At 35.3% G+C, this 19439-nt stretch overlaps 1 protein-coding gene across 2 annotated transcripts in view; it reads right to left on the reverse strand.

The window, feature by feature from the left end:
• Positions 1-2280: 2280 nt before the first annotated feature.
• Positions 2281-19439, reverse strand: part of TXNDC16 (thioredoxin domain containing 16) — a 139498-nt gene continuing 122339 nt past the window's right edge. For both annotated transcript variants that reach the window (XM_036751968.1, XM_036751967.1), the window contains exon 20: positions 2281-2788. In XM_036751968.1, the coding sequence (XP_036607863.1) occupies positions 2589-2788 (200 nt within the window). In that variant the 3' untranslated portion in view covers positions 2281-2588. The remainder of the gene's footprint in view (positions 2789-19439) is intronic.

Raw genomic sequence — 19439 nt, forward strand, 5'->3', positions numbered from 1 at the left:
GTCAGATGGCAGTAAGAGGGCACTGTACCGTATACTAATACTTTCCTCCTTTCTGGAGATATAACGAATTGATGGTTTGTTAATACCAAACTCACAGCCTATAGTGGCTTACAGACATTCTAGCACAAAGTCTATCTAATACCTTTATTTTCTCATTAAGCTACATCACTGACTTTGCACACTTGGGCTGAAAGGACTTGTACTACACTTTAAGGCCATAAATGCAACACAAACCTTGAGTTTTAAAGGCAAGAATACACAGGGACCTCTTTATTCTATAATGGTATGATGAACAAGACAAGTGAAGTGCCTAGTAGGATACCAGCCACTCCACAAACTTGTATTAATCTTGCCTCTCGTTTTTCTCTCTATTGCACATAGCAAATGTATAGTTGCCAATGAGAAAGTGAAGATGAGGTTACCAATAAAATCAAGTGAATGCTTGAAGTCCCAAATGTTAAAGACAGGAATATTGAGGACTGGCTATAATTTCGAATAATGCAAATTTGAACTTGACCACTTAATGGGATTATTTGCACTAATTGGGGCCTAACATATTTTGAATAAGGGCAGCTAGATGGTGCAGACACTAGGGTGCTGGGCCAGGAGTCAGGAAGACTCATCTTCCTGGATTTCAAAGCTGGTCTCAGATACTTACTAGCTGTGTGACCCTGGGCAGGTCACTTAATCCTGCTTGCCTCAGCTCCTCATCTGTAAAATGAGCTGGAGAAGGAAATGACAAACCACTCCAGTATCTTTGCCAAAAAAAAAAACCCAAATAGGGCTTTGCATATGGCTTTTTTTCTGAAAAAATGGAAGACTCTTCCATTTTAAATAATTTGAAATCTATTTGCCACTAGGAACTTTTATCTCCATCTGGAAAGGCTGAAACATCATTTCTTCAAAATAGACTTCTCTGTAAAATTACTCTGGTAAAATGTAATGATAAAAATAACTACCAACAAAGGAATTACTTTCATAAATGGAATGTTTTAGCATAAATATGTACAGTGTTTTAAATATTAGGAACTGTTTTTTACATGTTTTGTATGATAGTACCTAGTGTTATGCTACTAGGACTTGTTTTTAAGGGTAATATCTTGTTAGCATAATCAATACTATTTATCTTATTTAAAATTCACTAATCTCCATCGTCATCCAATTATTGATAGTAATGAAATAAATTATATATATGTATATATTATATATAATGTAACACTTGATTTTAATAACAACTCTATAAAGGAGGTAGGCAAGTATTTTATGGATGGAGAAACAGAGGCTCAGTGAGTTTTACTGGCTCAAAGTCTGACAATTGGTTAGTAGCAGAGTTATGAAGAATTTGTCTATCTTGAGCAGAAATGTGACAGACTACTTCATTTTTACTATTATCTGAAGTTCATCAAGGGTAGTAATTAATCTGCTATTCTTATTTTAAATAAATATGCATCTTTGAGTCTTAGGAAGATTCATGAGAGTTTCCCAGGCTTTTTACAAATCTTGTTTGGAAATACCATAAACATAATTTATTTAGCGAGATTAGGCTATGCCTATACAAAGACCTTACATTTTATTTTAATAGTTTCCATTTTTTCAAAGACCTTTCTCATCTATTTTCTCATATATGACAATAATAAATCAGAAAAGTAAATTCAGTCATCCCAGTGTATCACAGATTTGGTCACAAAATAAACAAGTGCTTATAGATTTTAGTTGATGGATCCACTACGTAGACTACAATGATAAACTTGGTGGCAAAAGTTTACATTTGTAGTTTGATATTAAGTATGTACTCCTGACATTAATGATATTCAAGTGCCTATATATAGTCATATTATCAAATTATCTCCATATATGAAGCTTATTCCTGCCTCACCTCTACCTGGTAGGATCCCTATTCTCCCTTCAAAGCACTGTTCACATGCCATTTCTTAAACAAGGCCTTTCTGATTCTCTTCCATACCACCTACTCCAGTTATTAGCACTATCTTCCTCTTGAGATTGCATTTGTATACATTTTAAATTTCCTTGCTTACATATAGGTAAGTTCTTTGTATATAATCCCCCAGGACACTTCAAACTCCTTGAGGGAAAGGGCTATCATTATTGTCTTTGTAGACCCACAGTTTAGTACATACATTGCTCATAGTAGGTGTTAAATGTTTTTTGAATTGAACTAATTGGATATAAGAAGCTTTGTAAACTATAAAGTGCTACGGAAATTTTTATTGCTGCTACTCTCTGTTTATTACTTCTTATATAATAAAAAAGGCCATACAATAAAATTAAATAGATCATTTAATGATAAATATCTGATCTGCAGTGTGATGGGACATTCCAGTGACTAGAACTAAGTTAAATGAATATATAATCTAAGGAATATAAATTTAACCAGGGCTTTAAAACAGTTATAATTTTTAATTAAGGTAATATACTCAAATGTTAGATTAGTCAAGAAGCCTCTGACATATTTCCAAAAATTCTGCAGTTAACTAAATTTTGAAAATCACAAATCATTATTATCATGTTTAAACATCTTTCTTGCTCTTTTAAAGGGAGTTCTTTTTCCAGCGCTTCATTTTCATTGTTTAAGTAGCTTCCTTTCTGAATGCAGATTTATCTTCAGAATGTCCCTTGTCATGCTGTTGCGGATCAGTTGTTCTTGCACATCTAAGCATATTCTGTGTAGGAAACTGGGCAATTTCTGTGTAGGGAACCGTAGCATCCATCCTGCTAAGAAAATTGTAAGCAGGAAGAGGTGGCTTCCATTCTTCATCAGATAAAGTTGCTAGGAAAAGAATAATGTTAATAGTTAAAAGTATAGTTGTTAGAAAGCTAATTAATGAAAGTACACAAATTTTTATGGTATTATAATTTTCTGCTATTTTTGCAAAAGAAATATTTGTAAGTTGATAAATATGTTTTCCTTGGTGTTATAATTTTTTTCTTTTTGAAATCTTTGTTTATCAGCCCTTACTTTTTTCAACCGTTCAACTGCTTTTGTTCAACATCAAGAGTATATCATATGTGTCTTTGTATGTATAATGGTATACAAAAAACTGCAACTGAACAGTCTGAACTAGAAAATGGAAAAGTGATTTGATTTTTCAGATAAGCTAAGCATCAAATGTAGTCAAAAAGAAATTCAAGATTAAAAAAGCCTGTGTTATTTCCATGACTATAGGAAGAGATAAAAGAGAAGGAGGTGATGGAAACAAGGTTGACGTTTCATCTCCTTTTGCAACCATATTAGTAACTAGAAGTATAACATAAGATAACTGATTCTTATTTGCATCGCCAATAATTCTCCATTAAGATAACCCATTTTAGACATGCATTCTGGAATTTAACTAAAATTTTCTAAAATACTATTTGGAAGAACCTTATAGCAATAAAGGAGATTGAGCAAGGGAGATTGATTATGGCTTTACCCCAAACTTCTGATCACGTGTATCTCAATTTCCTACATATGTTACATGTGTAACTAAAACTTAAAAAAAACCCATAAATCCAAATGAAGAAAAATTAATTCTGCTTTCTAGAAACAATTTCAGCGTAATATCAAGCGAGTCACAGATGTTTATAGACAAATCTAAGCATTTCTCATAAGTAAAAAAAAAAACTGAGAAAAGACTTTTTTGAAAGTTCAAGGAATCAAGTTATTTCAATAAATTAATAATTTATCGGATTGTAATAAAAATTGACAAATATAAATTTAGTCTTCCTCTTCAACTTTTTTTTTTGACTGGACCTGTGCTTTCAATAGTATAGGGAATTCCTATTAATGCAGACCAGCACCTATTCTTCAATTAATAGTATTAGAGACTAATTTATTTGAGACATTGAGTGGTTAAGTGACTTGACAATGGTCACAAACAAATATGAATCACAGGCAGGACTTGAAACCAGGTACTAACTAGTGCCATGACTTGCTGGCCTCTATCCACTATGCTATATTTCCACGCATTGACATTACTACCCAAACATTACATGCTTTAGATTAGTGATTCCTACAAACAAGGTAGTAAATTCAAAGATGATATAAAGATGAATTTAAATATTTCTTGAATATAATAGGTAGATGACTGGTAAGGAAATAGTTTGAAGGCTTCTGCACTAAAATACAACAAAACAAAGCAAAACAAAACCTCAGGCAAGGCAAATCATTTAGCAATTCATTAATTTTTAAAGGTAAACACTGCAGCCTAGTGGTCTGACCATGTTGACAGCATAGTAAAATGATTTAAATCCTATTCTGTTGAGGACTAGCTGAGCTAAACTGAAGACAAAATAGATCCTGTCTTTGGCTAAACGATTCAGAACTGGAAGGTGCAGTAGAGGCGATCTAGTATATTTCTTCATTATACGGATGAGGGAACTGAGGCCCAAAGAGGTTAAGTGATTTGCCCAAGGTTGCACAGAAACACCCAGAATTTGAAGCCAGATCGTCTGACCCCTAATTAATTGGCAAAATATAAAAGTGTTTGGCCATAAATGTTACAAAGGTAGTGAAGGAAAAGTTTTACAAATAAAACTAGTGTTAACAAAAAAGTGAGAGGCACTGCGGCATAGTAGATAGAGAACCAGTTTTGGAGTCAGGAAGGCCTGGCTTAAAGTCCTACCTCTGACATACTACCTGTGTGTGAACATGGAAAAATCATTTAGGCTCTTGGTGTTCCAGCAACTCTCACAAAACTAAGTTACAGATAAACGTCAAAGAAGAGAGTTTTTAGGAGTTTCTCACAGCAATGGATTCACAGGTCTGGACCAAAGAAATAAACAAGGAAGGCAAAAGAAGTACATTTCATAGCTGTGGCAGAAACATACTCTGTGGGATGGTGGATAACAAGCTGCGACAATGAAGAATGTAGTCAATTAACTAGCACACTGACCTTGACAACAAGAATACATTTCTGGGGAAGTTTTTTGGGAGGATCTATCTATCTATCTATCTATCTATCTATCTATCTATCTAAGTTCAAACAATTAAAACTTCCCCCCTTGATTGCAACAAAGCATACCATTTGGGGGATCCAGAATGAGTGGTGATTCGAGAATGATAAGGGCCTCTAATAATGAAGTGGCACTTGTCTTTGCCAAGGCCAATCCTATGAAGGTACCCTTGATTTCATCCTCTCCCTCTCTCTACAGTTTAGCTTTTCTTTATCTACTTATTTCCTTACTGCCTTGAAACATACTAAAGTCTCCTCATACCCAAGAAATCCAAAAGATCCTATTATTCCCTCAAGTTAATGTTCTATATCTCTCTTCCCCCTTTCAACAAAATTCCTAGAACAAAGTATTAGTTGTACTTGTTGCCTCTCCCCCTCCTCAACACTTTCCAATCTGGCGCCCTCATCCCTCAATTTAAAGGGATTTTTCTAAATTACCAATGATCCTTAGATTGCCAAATCTGATGATCTTTTCTCGGTCTTCATCCTTCTTGAATACTCTGATTCATTTGACACTGCTATCATTTTTTCTACTCTTGAATTCTCCTTTCTGAGCATTTATAAGCCAGGAATGCTCTTTCCTAGATCTCTCCCCACTTGTCTGACCAATCCTTATCCACCTTTACTGGTTCATCATGCAAAATTTGGCGAGTGATTTTAGACAGGGAAGGAAGGAGAGTGTAGCCAGTGCAGGGGAAATGGCCTAGGCAAGAGCAAGTCCATTCCTCCCGGAAATGAGGATAACCTGCCTGATCTCATTCCTCAATGAGTAGTAAAATTTTACCTTATGATACCCTATTCATCTCAGTGATTCTGAATCTGGAGTTGCCATTGCACAAATTCTTGTTACTATTCCTCTCAAGTTGAGAGGCAGTGAGGCCCACTCCCTTGTCACTCCTCTTAAGCTGATTCCCCAAGATTCCCACTTGAAATGCATGGTGCTTTGTGGAATGCCTGCTCTATCTTAAACTTTTTCCTTTCTTTTTTTTTTCTTTTTTTTCCTCAATTTTTAAAAAAATTTTTAAATTTATTTATTTATTTTTAGTTTACCACACACGGTTCTACATAATTTTGAGTTCCAGATTTTCTCCCCTCCCTCCCCCCTCCCTCCCCAAGATGGCATGGAATCTCATATAACTATCATGTATAACTTCGCATTAAATTAATTTATGCACTAGTCCAGTTGTGGAGAAGAATTATAACCAATGGAATGAATCATGAGAAAGAAGAAACAGAACCAAAAAAAAAAAAAACAACCCAAAAACAAAAACAAAAGAGAAGCAAAAAAGGCGAGCATGTAGTGCGCCTCAATCTGTATTCAAACTTCACAGTTCTTTCTCTGGATGAAGATAGCATTCTCCATCGTGAGTCCCCTGGAGTTGTCCTTGCACCTTAGGTTGCTGAGAAGAGCGAAGTACGTCAGGGTTGATCCTCACTGAATCCGTATATCTGTGGCTGTACACAACGTTCTCCTGGCTCTGCTCCTCTCACTCAGCATTATGTCGTGTAGGTTTTTCCAGGTTGTTACGAAGTCTGCATCATCCCCTACCCCCAAAATAAACTCCTGGGAATCTCTGCTGTGATCAGCAGTTTCTAAATTCCCTTGTTCTTGGAAAGTGACAGCTCCAAGGACACTTCTCCAACTCTTCCCCTTCCTGCAGTTCAGCTATTCTGTTGACCTCTACAGGTGACCCTGGCTAGGGAAATGGTCAGTGGCCTGCTTCTTTTGCCTAGAAGTGGCCTAAGCCAATCCTGCAGTTTTTCTTGGAATGTGCTATCACTCTGTAATAAATAACTTTCAACCCACCTGCTATTCCATCTATCTAGTTAGCCACTCCTGCGTGTATATAGCCTGTTTGTAACTCTCCTCACTAAACTTCCCTGTTTGAATAAGACAGAGCATTGTTCCAGATTCTTTGACCCTCAATAAATATCTCATTATATTTTTTGATTACCTTGTTGATATGATTTTTATACAGGTTTGACACCTCTGTTAATTATTTCCTATTTAGGCTGTATCCCAGAGATATCATAAAGGACTCACACGTACAAAAATATTTATAGCAGCTCTCTTTGTCGTGGTCAGAAACTGGAAACTGAGGGGATGCCCATTAATTGGAGGATGGTTGAACAATTAGTGGTACATGAATGTAATGGAATATTATTGTGCTATGAGAAATGATGAACAGGCAAACTTCAGAAAAACCTGGAAAGACTTATATGAACTAATGCTGAGTGAAGTGAGCAGAACCAGGAGAACATTGTACACAGTAACAGCCACAATGTGTGATGACTGATTTTGATAGACTTAGCCCTTCTCAGCAATGCAAGGACCTAAAAAAATTCTAAAGGACTCATGATAGAAAATGCCATCCACATCCAGAGAGTTTTCGTTGTTTGTTTTTTGTTTTGTTTTTTCTCTCATGGTTTTTCCCATTCATTATAATTCTTCTATACAACATGACTAATGTGAAAATATGTTTAATAGAAATGTATATGTAGAGCCTATATCAGATTGCAGGCTGTCTTGGGGAGGGAAAGGTGAGAGAAGGGGAGAAAATGTAAACCTTATGAAAGTGAATGTAGAAAACTATAAATAAATTAACTAAAATTTTTTTAAAATAATTTCTTATTTATTCTTATGCTAATCATATACTTCATTTGAACATATTTGTTTGCTTCTTGTCTCCCCCATTAGATTGTGAGTTCCATGAGGGCAGAGACTGTCTTTTAGCCTTTCCTTGTACTCCTATTGCTTAGCAAAGGTACTTAACAGATGCTTACCGACTGACAATCAACATACTTGTAGCAGTTATCATTTTATTAACCTCCAGGAAATTCTCTTCTTCCTTAATGATTAGGGTGTTTGGCCCAGTCTTTGTCTCTACCCCAACTTCTGCCTTCACAATAAGGGGCTTTAACATTCATACTGAACTCTTTCAAACACCCAAACTTTTTAGGTCTTCAACTTGTTAATTTCCCATGACCTATTTACCCCTTCACCCCATATCAGCTACATAGATAAGCATACCCTTGACCTTGCCAGCACCCCTAAATATTCTACTTCCCTGTTCATAAACACTGAAATTCTTTTATCTAACTCACTGTTTTTTTAAATTATCTTTTTTTCATTCTACCTAATGGTCTAACTGTTCTTCATTGTCCCTGGAAACTCCAATCTCTCTACACCTGTTCTTTCTCAGACTATTACAGCTGAATTAACTATACTCTTCTCCCGTCTCCATTTTGACCTACTGATGAACCAGTTCAACTTTCCCCTATCTTCTTCTCTTACTACCTCTCACCTCCAAATCTATCACTAATCTTGCCTGCCAGGTCCCAGCCGTGGATTACTCCCACCATCTGTTGAAGAAAAGCATAAAACCATGCTAAATCCACAACAAATTTGTATCATATAATATTAACTGGGCCCTCATTGCATCAAAGCAATTATTTTAAAACTTTCACATTAATTCACTATCCCACTCACCACTGAGCTTTTTCCAAAACTTTTCATTCCTACTCAAACCTCTCATGTTTTTCACTCTTCCGTATTTTAAGCTGAAAACCTAGCCTCTTCTTTCACTGAAAAAAGTATAGCCACTTGCTCAGCTCCCATTTCTCCCCTTCTCATATCTCGTATCACTCACTACTCAGATACCTTTCTCAAAGATCTCTTCATTCATCCTGTCTCACATGAAAAAGTAGTCTTTCTCCTTGCCAAAGCAAGCTCTACATATGCAAATGTCTCAAAGATGTTTAGATATTAGCTTCTAAACTTAATATGCTAGTAGTGATATATTGCTGCTTTCTATTCTAATCATTCCATGATTCTTTATTGCATTCTCTTTTCCGTTCTAAGAATAAATCTAGCTGTTCCATATTTGATTCATTTTCGTATTCCAGATACACTTTTTAAACTTTCCTTCCTTGCTGGGGAGAACCTGTAGACTAAAGGGAAAAAACTGAATTATTCCCAAAGAATCTGAGTTGGAAGTGTAAATGAAATATAGGTAACCCTAGAGCAATGAAGCTAGGGCAAATCAAGAAGATTGGTGCAGCTGTATATTGATACTCTAGTTACTATGCTAGAAAGAAAATATAATATTGAATTGGAGGAAGCACATTTTAAATTATGGTGTTCTTCCAATAACACATCCCTTAGGCAGATATCAAAGAGTGTTGCAACAAAGTTAAAGTGGGATGCTAAGATTCAAAAATGTTGCTAATACAGCAATACTTTGATGTACCTGTAATCTAATGGATATGAGTACTCTCTTCAGTGCTGCAGACTATGATTCATCCATGTCTTCTCATTTTGTGCAACACTTGTGCATGTCTTCCTACAAATCTCTTGGTAAAAAAACATAATATGTTGGGGGCCTTCTTACAGATATTTTGCTATTGCATGGATCTCAATGGCGCAAATGAGCTGTCTATACTTCACTCTTTCCACATAAACATCGCTCTGAAGATATTCTTTCAGAAACTTCTGTGCAACTGTTCATTGCTGCATCCCACTTCTACTCTCAACATCCGTCTCTACTGTCATCTGGGTATGGTAAGTGACCTGCAACTTTAAGTCTTTAGACCTATGAGACCACATGAGTTACAATTATACAGCATCACCAAAAAATACTGATATTAAAGAGATCAGCCTTTGTTTAAAGGAGAAGCTCAGTGTCATAAAAAGTACTTTATAACCCAAAAGCAATCCAGTCAATTTTTTTCTTCCTATTCAATTCCGATTCCAGTTCACTGTCTACCTGTGGAGTACATTCTGCTACAAATCATTGTATGAGCAATAGGTATTTTTGCCCATTTGGTTTTTTCTATAAAGATGGACAGTTAAACTATACTTTTTATTGAAATAACCCATTTCATTTTTTAAAAAAATTATTTTTAACTTTTCAAGTAGCAATTTTTTAAAATCAATCTGTCCTTTCCACTATCAATACCCCACCACCATATACAACTTAAGTAATTTTTAAAAAATCCCTCAGTAGCAACATTACCCAGCAAAACAAATTCCTCTATTACCAATGTCAAAAAACGCATGTCTCTTTTTTGCATTTTAATTTCATCACATCTCTGTCAGAGGTAAATGGCAGGTTTTATTAATCATTGCTCTCTTGGATTCATGGTCTATCATTGCATTGATCAAAGTTGTTTTTCTCTGTAATGTCCTCATTGTATAAATTGTTTTCCTAGTTTTATTCACTTTGCTCTTTATCAGTTCACAAAGGTCTTCCCAGTTTCCTTTGAAATTGTCTATTTCATTATTTCTTATGGAACAATAATATTCCATTACATCCATATGAGTTATTCAGCCATTTCCCAATACAGGAATTTTCCGTTTGTGGCTACCATGAAAAGAGTTGCTATAAATATTTTTGTACCTATAGATCCTTTTCTTTATTTTGGGGGGATATAGGCCTACTAGTGAGTATGTAGTATGTTAAAGGGTATGCCCAGTTTAATAACTCTCTGAGCATATTTTCATATTAATTTACTAAATGGCTGGATCAATTCACAGCTCCACCAACAGGTTACCTGTTTTCTCACAGCCCCTCTAATATTTGTCATATTCCTTTTCTGTCATCTTTGCCAGTGTGATGGATATGAGGCAGAACCCAAAAATTGCTTAATTTTGTATTTCTCTAATTGGTGATTTAAGGAATTTTTCATATGATTGTTAGTAGCTTGGATTTCTTCCTCTGGGAAAGGCCTCTTTGTATCTTTTGATCATCTACATATTGGAGAACGGCTTGGAATCATAAATTTTGAAATAAATATGTCCATCCATCCATCCATCTATTCATACACACACATAGACATACACAGAGAGACTTTTACCAGAGAAACATTGCAAAGATTTTCCCCCAGTTACCTGTTTTTCTTCTAATTTTTAGTACATTAGATTTGTTTGTACCATATCTATATTTTTACATGATCAAAACTGTCCAGTTTATCTTGTGTTATACTCTCTATCACTTATTTAGTCATGAATGCTCTTCCACTATCCACAAAACTGAAAGGTAATTTTTTCCTTGTTCCTCTAATTTAAGTTTGGACTTTTTAATATCTAGACCAACATTCATGTACATCAAGATAAGCTCCAACTGGATATATATTTAAGGTATAAAAAGTCACATACCAATCAGACTGCCAAAAGCTATGTAGCTAGAAATTTAAAAAAAAAAATTCATATGGAGTAAAAAAAATCAAATAGGCAACAATGAAAAAAGTAGAAAGGAAGGAGGTCTATCAATACCAGATCTCAAACTGTATAAAGTACTAAAGTGTATAAAGTAATAGTCATGAAAATTATTTAGTACAAGCTTAAAAAAAAAAGGTTGATCAGTGGAACAGAACAGGTCCACTACATACAGAATCAAACGCAGTAGCATTGATAAGTCCCCAAATCCCAATTACTGGGGTGGGGGGGCCTTATTATTTGAGAAAAAAAATTCCTGGGAAAACCAGATAGCCATCTGGCAGTTTGGTATGACATTGAATAAGTAAACTGGTTTAGGACTAGTATTGTCATTTCTATTATATTATCTTAACCTACGTAAGAACAATTAATATTTCCCCATTTATTTAGGTCTGTATTTCTGCAAAGAATGTTTTATATTTTCATCTATTCCTTGGATTAATCTTGGTAGATACACTCCCAATATTATATAATGTCTGCTACTATCCCAAATTGTGTTTCTCTTTCTACTTCTTACTGGTCATATATAAGAATTCTAAGGATTTACATGTATTTATCTTATAGCCTGAGGTTATGAGTTATAATTAATTTTACTAGATTCTCTAGAGTTAGCTAAGAACATTATCATATACCTATAAAAAGCAATGATTTTATTTCTTCTTTGCCTATGATTATTCTCTAAAGTTATTTTTCTTATCTTATTGCTATAACTAGCATAATAGTCATCCTTGATTTTATCACTGCTCTCTCTGTAAAGGCCTCTCTCCAACTTTTCTCTATTACTGTACTGTATATTTTTCTACATTACTATACAGTATATTTGCTTTTGAATTTATGAAGATAGTATTAACTTTATTAAGGAAAGGTTTATTTATTTGGATGATTTGGGGAATTGTTAACAGAAACACGTGTTGGACTTTTCAACAGCCAGCATCTGCTAATAAAATCATATGGTTTTGTTATCTATATTATTAAAATGGTTTAATATATTTATATTCTTCTTTATTTTGAACTAATCTTGCAATCTTGACATAAAGTCAACCCAGTCGTAGTGTATGACATTTTTTGTAGCCTGCTTGCTAACATAGTTATCCTTTCCACATTACAACTTTCCCCATCATAGTTTCACTATATCGTAGGTTGGCATAAGAAATTAAATGGGAATTTGGGGGTTTGTGGAAGCTGCAGATAACATGTAAAGGCCAGCAAATGACACAGAAAATGTTTAGGAACTCAGAAATGCATAAAACATATGTATAGTATTGCATATATCAGCATATTTTATCTTTTAATACCACAATAATTCAGACTACTTCTCTGGTACAAAGGGAGGGCCAAAAAAATTTACATGGATTTCCAGATTGTGCAGGTACTGTGCCCCTAACCTCTGTGATGTGGAAGGGATAACTATATTTTATTTAACTTTTTGCATCAATGTTCATTAGGAATATTGGTCTTTTCTCCCTAGCATAGTCTGTTGTCTCTTCTATTTGTTTCTATTCCTAAGACCATTATAAAGAAAAAAAATCACCCCAAAATGTCATCTTAATTTTCTCTATTACTATTAAAGACAATAGGGGCCTGAGAAGACAATCCCCCCTGTCAACATATAAAAAATCTATGAGATTAGAAGGGAAGCAGAAATCTGGGGAACAAATTTTACAAGTGTTTCTGACAAAGGCCTCATTTCTAAAATACATAGAGAACTGAGTCAAAGTTATAAGAATACAACTCATTCCCCAATTGATAAATGGTCAAAGGATGTGAACAGGCAGTTTCCAGACAAAGAAATCAAAGCTATCTATAATCATATAAAAATGTTCTAAATCACTTTTGATTAGAGAAATGCACATCAAAACAGCTCTGAGGTACTACATCATACCTGTGAGATTGGCTAACATGACAAAACAGGAAAATGATAAATGTTGGAGAAGATGTAGGACAATTGGAACACTAATGCATTGTTGCTGGAGTTGTGAACTGATCCAACCATTCTGGAGACCAGTTTGGAACTATGCCCCTTTAAAGGGTTATAAAACTGTTCATACCCTTTGACCCAGCAATACCATTTCTTGGTCTGTATGCCAAAGAGATTGTAAAAAGGGAAAAGGACCGACATGTACAAAAATATTTACAGCAGCTCTTTTTGTGGCAGCCAAGAATTGGAAATTGAGAGGATGCTCATTAATTGGGGAATGGCTGAACAAGTTGTGGTATATGAATATAATGGAATATTATTGTGCTATAAGGAATGATGAGCAGGAGCACTTCAGAAAAACCTGGGAAGACTCACCTGAACTTTGAACGAAAAGTTCATTTCTCCTTTAAAGTGGTAACTGTTAAATTCTGTATAATACTTAAAATGACCTCTTGGTATATGAACTCCTTTTTGGCTACTTAGAATACTTTTTCTTTGATCTGGAAGCTTTGGATTTGTGCTATAATATTCTTGGCAGTTGTAATTTTGAGGTTTCTTTCTGCAGGTAAACAGTGGAGTCTTTCCATTTTCAATTTGCCCTTTTCTAATAATTCTTGGGAATTTTCATCTACAATTTCCTGAAATTGAACACAATCACTAGAGAGGGATTCTTGGAAGATGGTGAAATAAGGCAGGAAATTACCCGACTCTCCCAAATTCCCCCAGAAACATATAAAATAATGCCTGAAAGGGAACTTTATGTAACAATAATGTTGCTAGCAGCTGTTGTGGGGGTGAAAGACAAACAACAAGAGCACACAGAAGGGCTGCTAGCACAGGTTCTTTGACCTGCTTTTCTAAAAGCAACTTTAAGGGGTTTACAATCTCACTTTAATCAAACGTATCTATATCTATATATGTATATATATGTATATGTGTGTGTATACATATATGTGTGTGTGTGTGTGTGTGTGTATCATTCACTTAGTTCAGGGGAAAAAGCCAGCATCCTGAACTTCAGAAAAAACATAAACAGAAAATATTAACAGATCAAATGACACAAACCAGTACGCAGGCTTCTAGTTTTCCGTCCAACATCTCAGTACATAGTTACCAGGGAAGCACCAACATCTGGGTTTTCAAGCCAGGGGGCTCCTTAACAGCTACCACCCAGAGTCTTGTCTGGTCAAATCCCACAACACTCTTCCAGTGAGTGAGAGCCCCAAACAAAAGACTAACCTCTGAGTTTATATATCCTGTTCAGGGTCAAAGGGCATTACAACCATGAGACTCAAAACCATGTGACGCTTCTTCAGGCATCACAACCATGCAACTCAAATCCATGTGAACTAGGCTTTCCCTTGACGTAAGCAGGTCATCAAAGACTCCCAATTTAATGAGAGAAATAAAGGCCAGACTCATCAAAGGCACTTGATTAAAACAATGCCCCAAAAGAGAAAACAGTAAAAAAAAGTCCCACCCTAATTACCAATATACTTTAACAGGGCAGAAATAATTGAAAGTCAAGGTAAATCAATTGTCTAGCCAAAGACAGTTGTCTTATACATATGCATTAGGAAAGACCTGACCTGCTGAGGTGATAGTCTAGCCTGACTGAAGTACAGATACCTCCTGGTAGATATCCCTGAATCAAAAACAACAAGCCCTTGGCAGCCTTAGCTTCAGGATCTTTTGCCACATGGATAGTGTAAGGGTTAGGCAACTGTTAGAGGAATATTGCAGGGCCCTGCACTGGCTGGCACTAGATGCAGGGCCCAAGTGTGAAGGGATAACTATATACTGTACTGAGCAGACATAGGCCTAGGTTGTGGCTATGAGTGAGGAGGAGTGAGTACATGCTGGTGAATACAGCTGCAGAGGAGGGGAGGCCCTGATGGCTATGGTCACTTGCAGAAGAGGAGAGCCCTTGGTTTCAGTTCCTGGGCAGAGAAGTGAGCTGAAGCTTGCAGCTGCCAGAGGGACTGCAAGGAGTAAGAATATTTGTGGAACAGCATTGCTGGAGGCCCTGGTCATGGATCAATTCCAGGGCAGAAAAGAGTGCTTGTGGTCATTCATAGAAGAGAGCACAGACCATGAGGGTAATAAGCACACCTCTCCTTAGATCATACCACCTTGGAAGAACTGAAAGCTCACAAAACCCCAGAACTAGCTCTGAAAATAGCTGCACAAAAAACCTTATGCTTGGGACAGTGCCTCCTCCACCCCAGGAGCAGAGCCCAACTTTAGCATGAAGCTAAGGGTGACGAAATAGTTGAAAAAATGAGCAAACAAAAAAAATCCTGATGATATAAAGTTACTATTGTGACAGGGAAGATCAAAACACAAAGTCAGAAGAAGACAACAAGGTAAAAACTGCTACAGCCAAAGCCTCCCCCCCCCAAAAAAAAAGATGAATTGGTCTCAGGCCCAAAAAGAATTCCTGGAAGAGCTCAAAAATGACTTTAAAAATCAAATAAGAGAGATAGAGAAAACATTTTTTAAAAATTAGAATTGGACAAGTGGAAGTTAATGACTCCATGAAATATCAAGGAACAATCAAGATCAAAAGAATGAAAAAAACAGAAGAACTATTATAGTACCTGAAAACCATGATTTTAAAAAAAAAAAGCCTAGACAACAACTTTCAAAAAATTACCAAAGAAAACTGCCCTGATACTCTAGAATCAGAGAGTAAAGCAGAAACTGAAAGAATTCAGGGAGGTGAGAGTCGGAGAGAAAATTCAAAACTGAAAATTTTATGGAAGTGATTGCTGAAAACTAAAAATAAGTAAGTTATTTAAAAAAAATAGAATCCACCAATCACCTCCTAAAATGAAAATTCCTAGGAATATTATAGACAAATTCCAGACCTCCGAAGTTAAGGAGAAAATATTGCAAATAGCCAGAAAGAAATAATTCAAATATTGTGGAGCTACAGGCAGGATAACACAAGATTTAGTAGCTTCTTCATTAAAGAATTAGAGGTTTTGGAATATGATATTCTAGAGAAGAAAGGAACTAGGATTTTAACTATCACCTACCAAGCAAAACTTAGTATAATCCTTTCAGGGGACAAAATGAAAATTCAATGAAATAGAGGACTTTTAAGCATTCCTGATACAAAAAGACCAGAGCTGAATGAATATGTGACTTTCAAATAAATGCAAGACTCAAGAGAAGCATAAAAAGGTAAACAGGAAAGGGACAACATAAAAGATTCAATAAAGTTTAACTGTTTACATTCCTACATGGTAAGATGATACTTGGAAATTAGGGGAGACACTACTCAGAAGTAAAATGAAGATGGATAGGGTGAAAGGAGAGAGAGAGGGAGTAGGATAAACAGGGGGAAAATAGAATGAAGGAAAATAGCTACTAATCATAACTGTGAAAAAAATTTATAGCAAGTATATCCAATAAAGGCCTCATTTCTCAAATATATAGAGAATTACATCAAATTTATATAAATAAGACCTATTCCCTAATTGATAAATGGTCAAAGGATATCAATGGGCAGTTTTCAGACAAAGTAATCAAAGCTATCTATAGTCATGTGAAAAACTGCTCTAAATTACTATTGATTAAGAGAAACATAAATACCACCTCTCTCCTGTCAGATTGGCCAACAGGACAGAAAAGAAAAAATGACAAATGTTGAAGGGGTGTGGGGAAATTGAGACAATGGTGTACTTCTGGAGTTGTGAATTGATTCAACCACTCTGTTGAGCAATTTGGAACTATGCTCAAAGGGCTATAAAAATGTGCATACTCTTTGATCCAGCAATACCACTACTAGGTCTGCATCCAAAAAAGATAAAAAACCAAAAAGGAAAGGGACCTATATATGCAAAAATATTTATAGCAGGTTTTATAGTGGTGGCAAAGAATTCAAAATTGAGGGAATCTCCATTAATCCAGGAATGGCTGAATAAGTTATGGTATATGATCGTGGTGGAATACTATCTGTGCTATTATAAGAAATGATAAACAGGATGCTTTTAGAAATACCTGGAAAGACTTAAATGAATTGATACAAAGTGAAGTGAACAGAACCATGGGAACAGTGTACACATTAACAGCAATAATGCACAATGATCAGCTGTGAATGACCCCGCAATACAATGATCCAAGACAATTCTAAAGAACTCATGATGACAAATGCTGTCCATCTCCAGAGAAAAAACTGAAGAAACCTGAATGCAGACTGAAGCATACTTTTAAAAATTTTCTTTACCTTGGTTTCTTTTCTTTTTTATGATCTGTGTTTTCTTTTACAACATGACAAATATGGAAATATGTTTTGCATGATTTTCATATATATAACCTATAACAAACTGCTTGCCTTCTCAACGAGGGGGGAGGGGAGGGAGCAAAGGAGGGAGAGAATTTGGAACTCAAAATTTTAAAAAATGAATGTTAAAAATTGTTTTTACATGCTATTGGGGAAAAATAAAATATTAAATTAAAAAAAACCAAAATTAGAATGGCATAAGGGGAAGCTAATAATAAGACATCAAGGAATAATGAAACAAAATAAAAATAATGAATAAATAGAAGAGAATGGGAAATATTTCATTACAAAAACAACTAACCTAGAAAATGGATCAAAGAGAGTTGATATGAGTATTGTTGGACTGAGAGTTATGATTTTAAAAAACCAGCCTACACACTGTACTTCAAGAAATGATTAAGGAAAATTACTCTGAAGTTTTAGAAGTAGAGGGCAAAATAGGAATTGAAAAATCCACCAATCACCATCTGAAAGAGATTCCAAGAGGAAAACTCACAAGAATACAGCTCAGTTTCGAAGCTCCCATGTCAAGGAGAAAGCACTAGAAGCAACTAAAAAGAAACAATTTAAATATTGTGATTTAGAAGCTTCTTCATGAAAAGACTAAAGGGCATGGAACAGGATATTCCAAAGAACAAAGGAGCTGGGTTTGCCACCAAGAATAACTTACTCAGCAAAGCTGAGTATAATCCTCCAAAGGCAAAAATAAGTATTTAATGAATTAAAAGACTTTCAGTTATTCTTGAGGAAAAGAATAGAATTGAACAGAAAATTTGACCTAAAACAATCAGGAGAAACATAAGAAGGTAAACACAAAATATCAATTATAAGGGATTTAATAAGGTCAAACTGTTTATTTCTTATATGGGAAAACATTATCTGTAACTTTCAAGAATGTTATCATTACTAGGGTAATTAGAAAGAACATACATAGATAGAAGGCTTGGGGTTGAATTGATTACAATGGAATGATTGTAACAACATAATATTGGGTAGGGAGAGGTAAAATGGAAAAATTATCTCATACAAATGAGGCATGAATGGAAGAACTATTACAGTAGAGGGTAAGAAGGGGCATAAGGCTAGTAGTACTAGAACCTTATTCTTAACAGAACTAGGTTAAAGAAAGAATAACATACATCTACAGGGATATGAAAGTCTTAACTTACAGAGAAATAGGAGGGCAAGGGGATAGGATAATGGAGGGAGTCTTAGAAGGGTGTGCAGATTAGGGAGGCAGTGATTAGTAAAGCAAATTAGAAGTCTGATGAGGGATAGGGTAAAAGGAGAGGGAGAGAGAATAAGCAGTGAGGAAAAACAGGATGGAGGGAAATACACAACTAATCACCATAACTTTGAATGTGAATGGGATGAACTCACCCACAAAACAGAAACAGATAGCAGAATGGATCAAAAACCAGAATCCAACAATGTGTTGCTTACAAGAAATACACTTAAAAATGAGAAACACACAAAGAATAAAATAAAGTTCTGGAGTAGATGATGAGTAGGTTGTATACAGTAATAGAAATGCTGTTTGAAGAATAACTGAATGATCACCCATTCTGAGTAATATGAATATTCAAATCAACTACAAAGGCCCTATGAAAGATGATGCTATCTCCCTCTGATAAACAGAAGTATGCATTTTATGGTTTCACACACACACACACACACACTTGTGTCAAATAGTGACATTCTCTAGGGCAGACTGGGGAGGGAGACAGCTTGGAATTTAAAATGTAACAAAAAAATTAAAAGAAAAAAATTCTTGAAATATGATATCCACACTGTTTTCTGATCATAATTTCAGTAAATATTTACTGACTGACATTCATGTCTGTAATGCTCTTCCTTCTTATTTCTGCCTCCTACCTTTCCTGGCTTTTTTCAACTCTTGGCTAAAGTTCTACTTTCCAGAACAAAGTAAAAAGTGCACAGCAGAAAACAAAAGAAAACTTACAAGGAAGCAAAAAAAGAGATGGACAGCTCTCAACACAAAGCATAGTATTATATAGGCTTTCTTGAAATGGAAATTTACTGCTATATATTTTGAATCCT

This window comes from Trichosurus vulpecula, chromosome 3, assembly GCF_011100635.1.
Source record: "Trichosurus vulpecula isolate mTriVul1 chromosome 3, mTriVul1.pri, whole genome shotgun sequence".
Lineage (NCBI taxonomy): Eukaryota > Metazoa > Chordata > Mammalia > Diprotodontia > Phalangeridae > Trichosurus > Trichosurus vulpecula.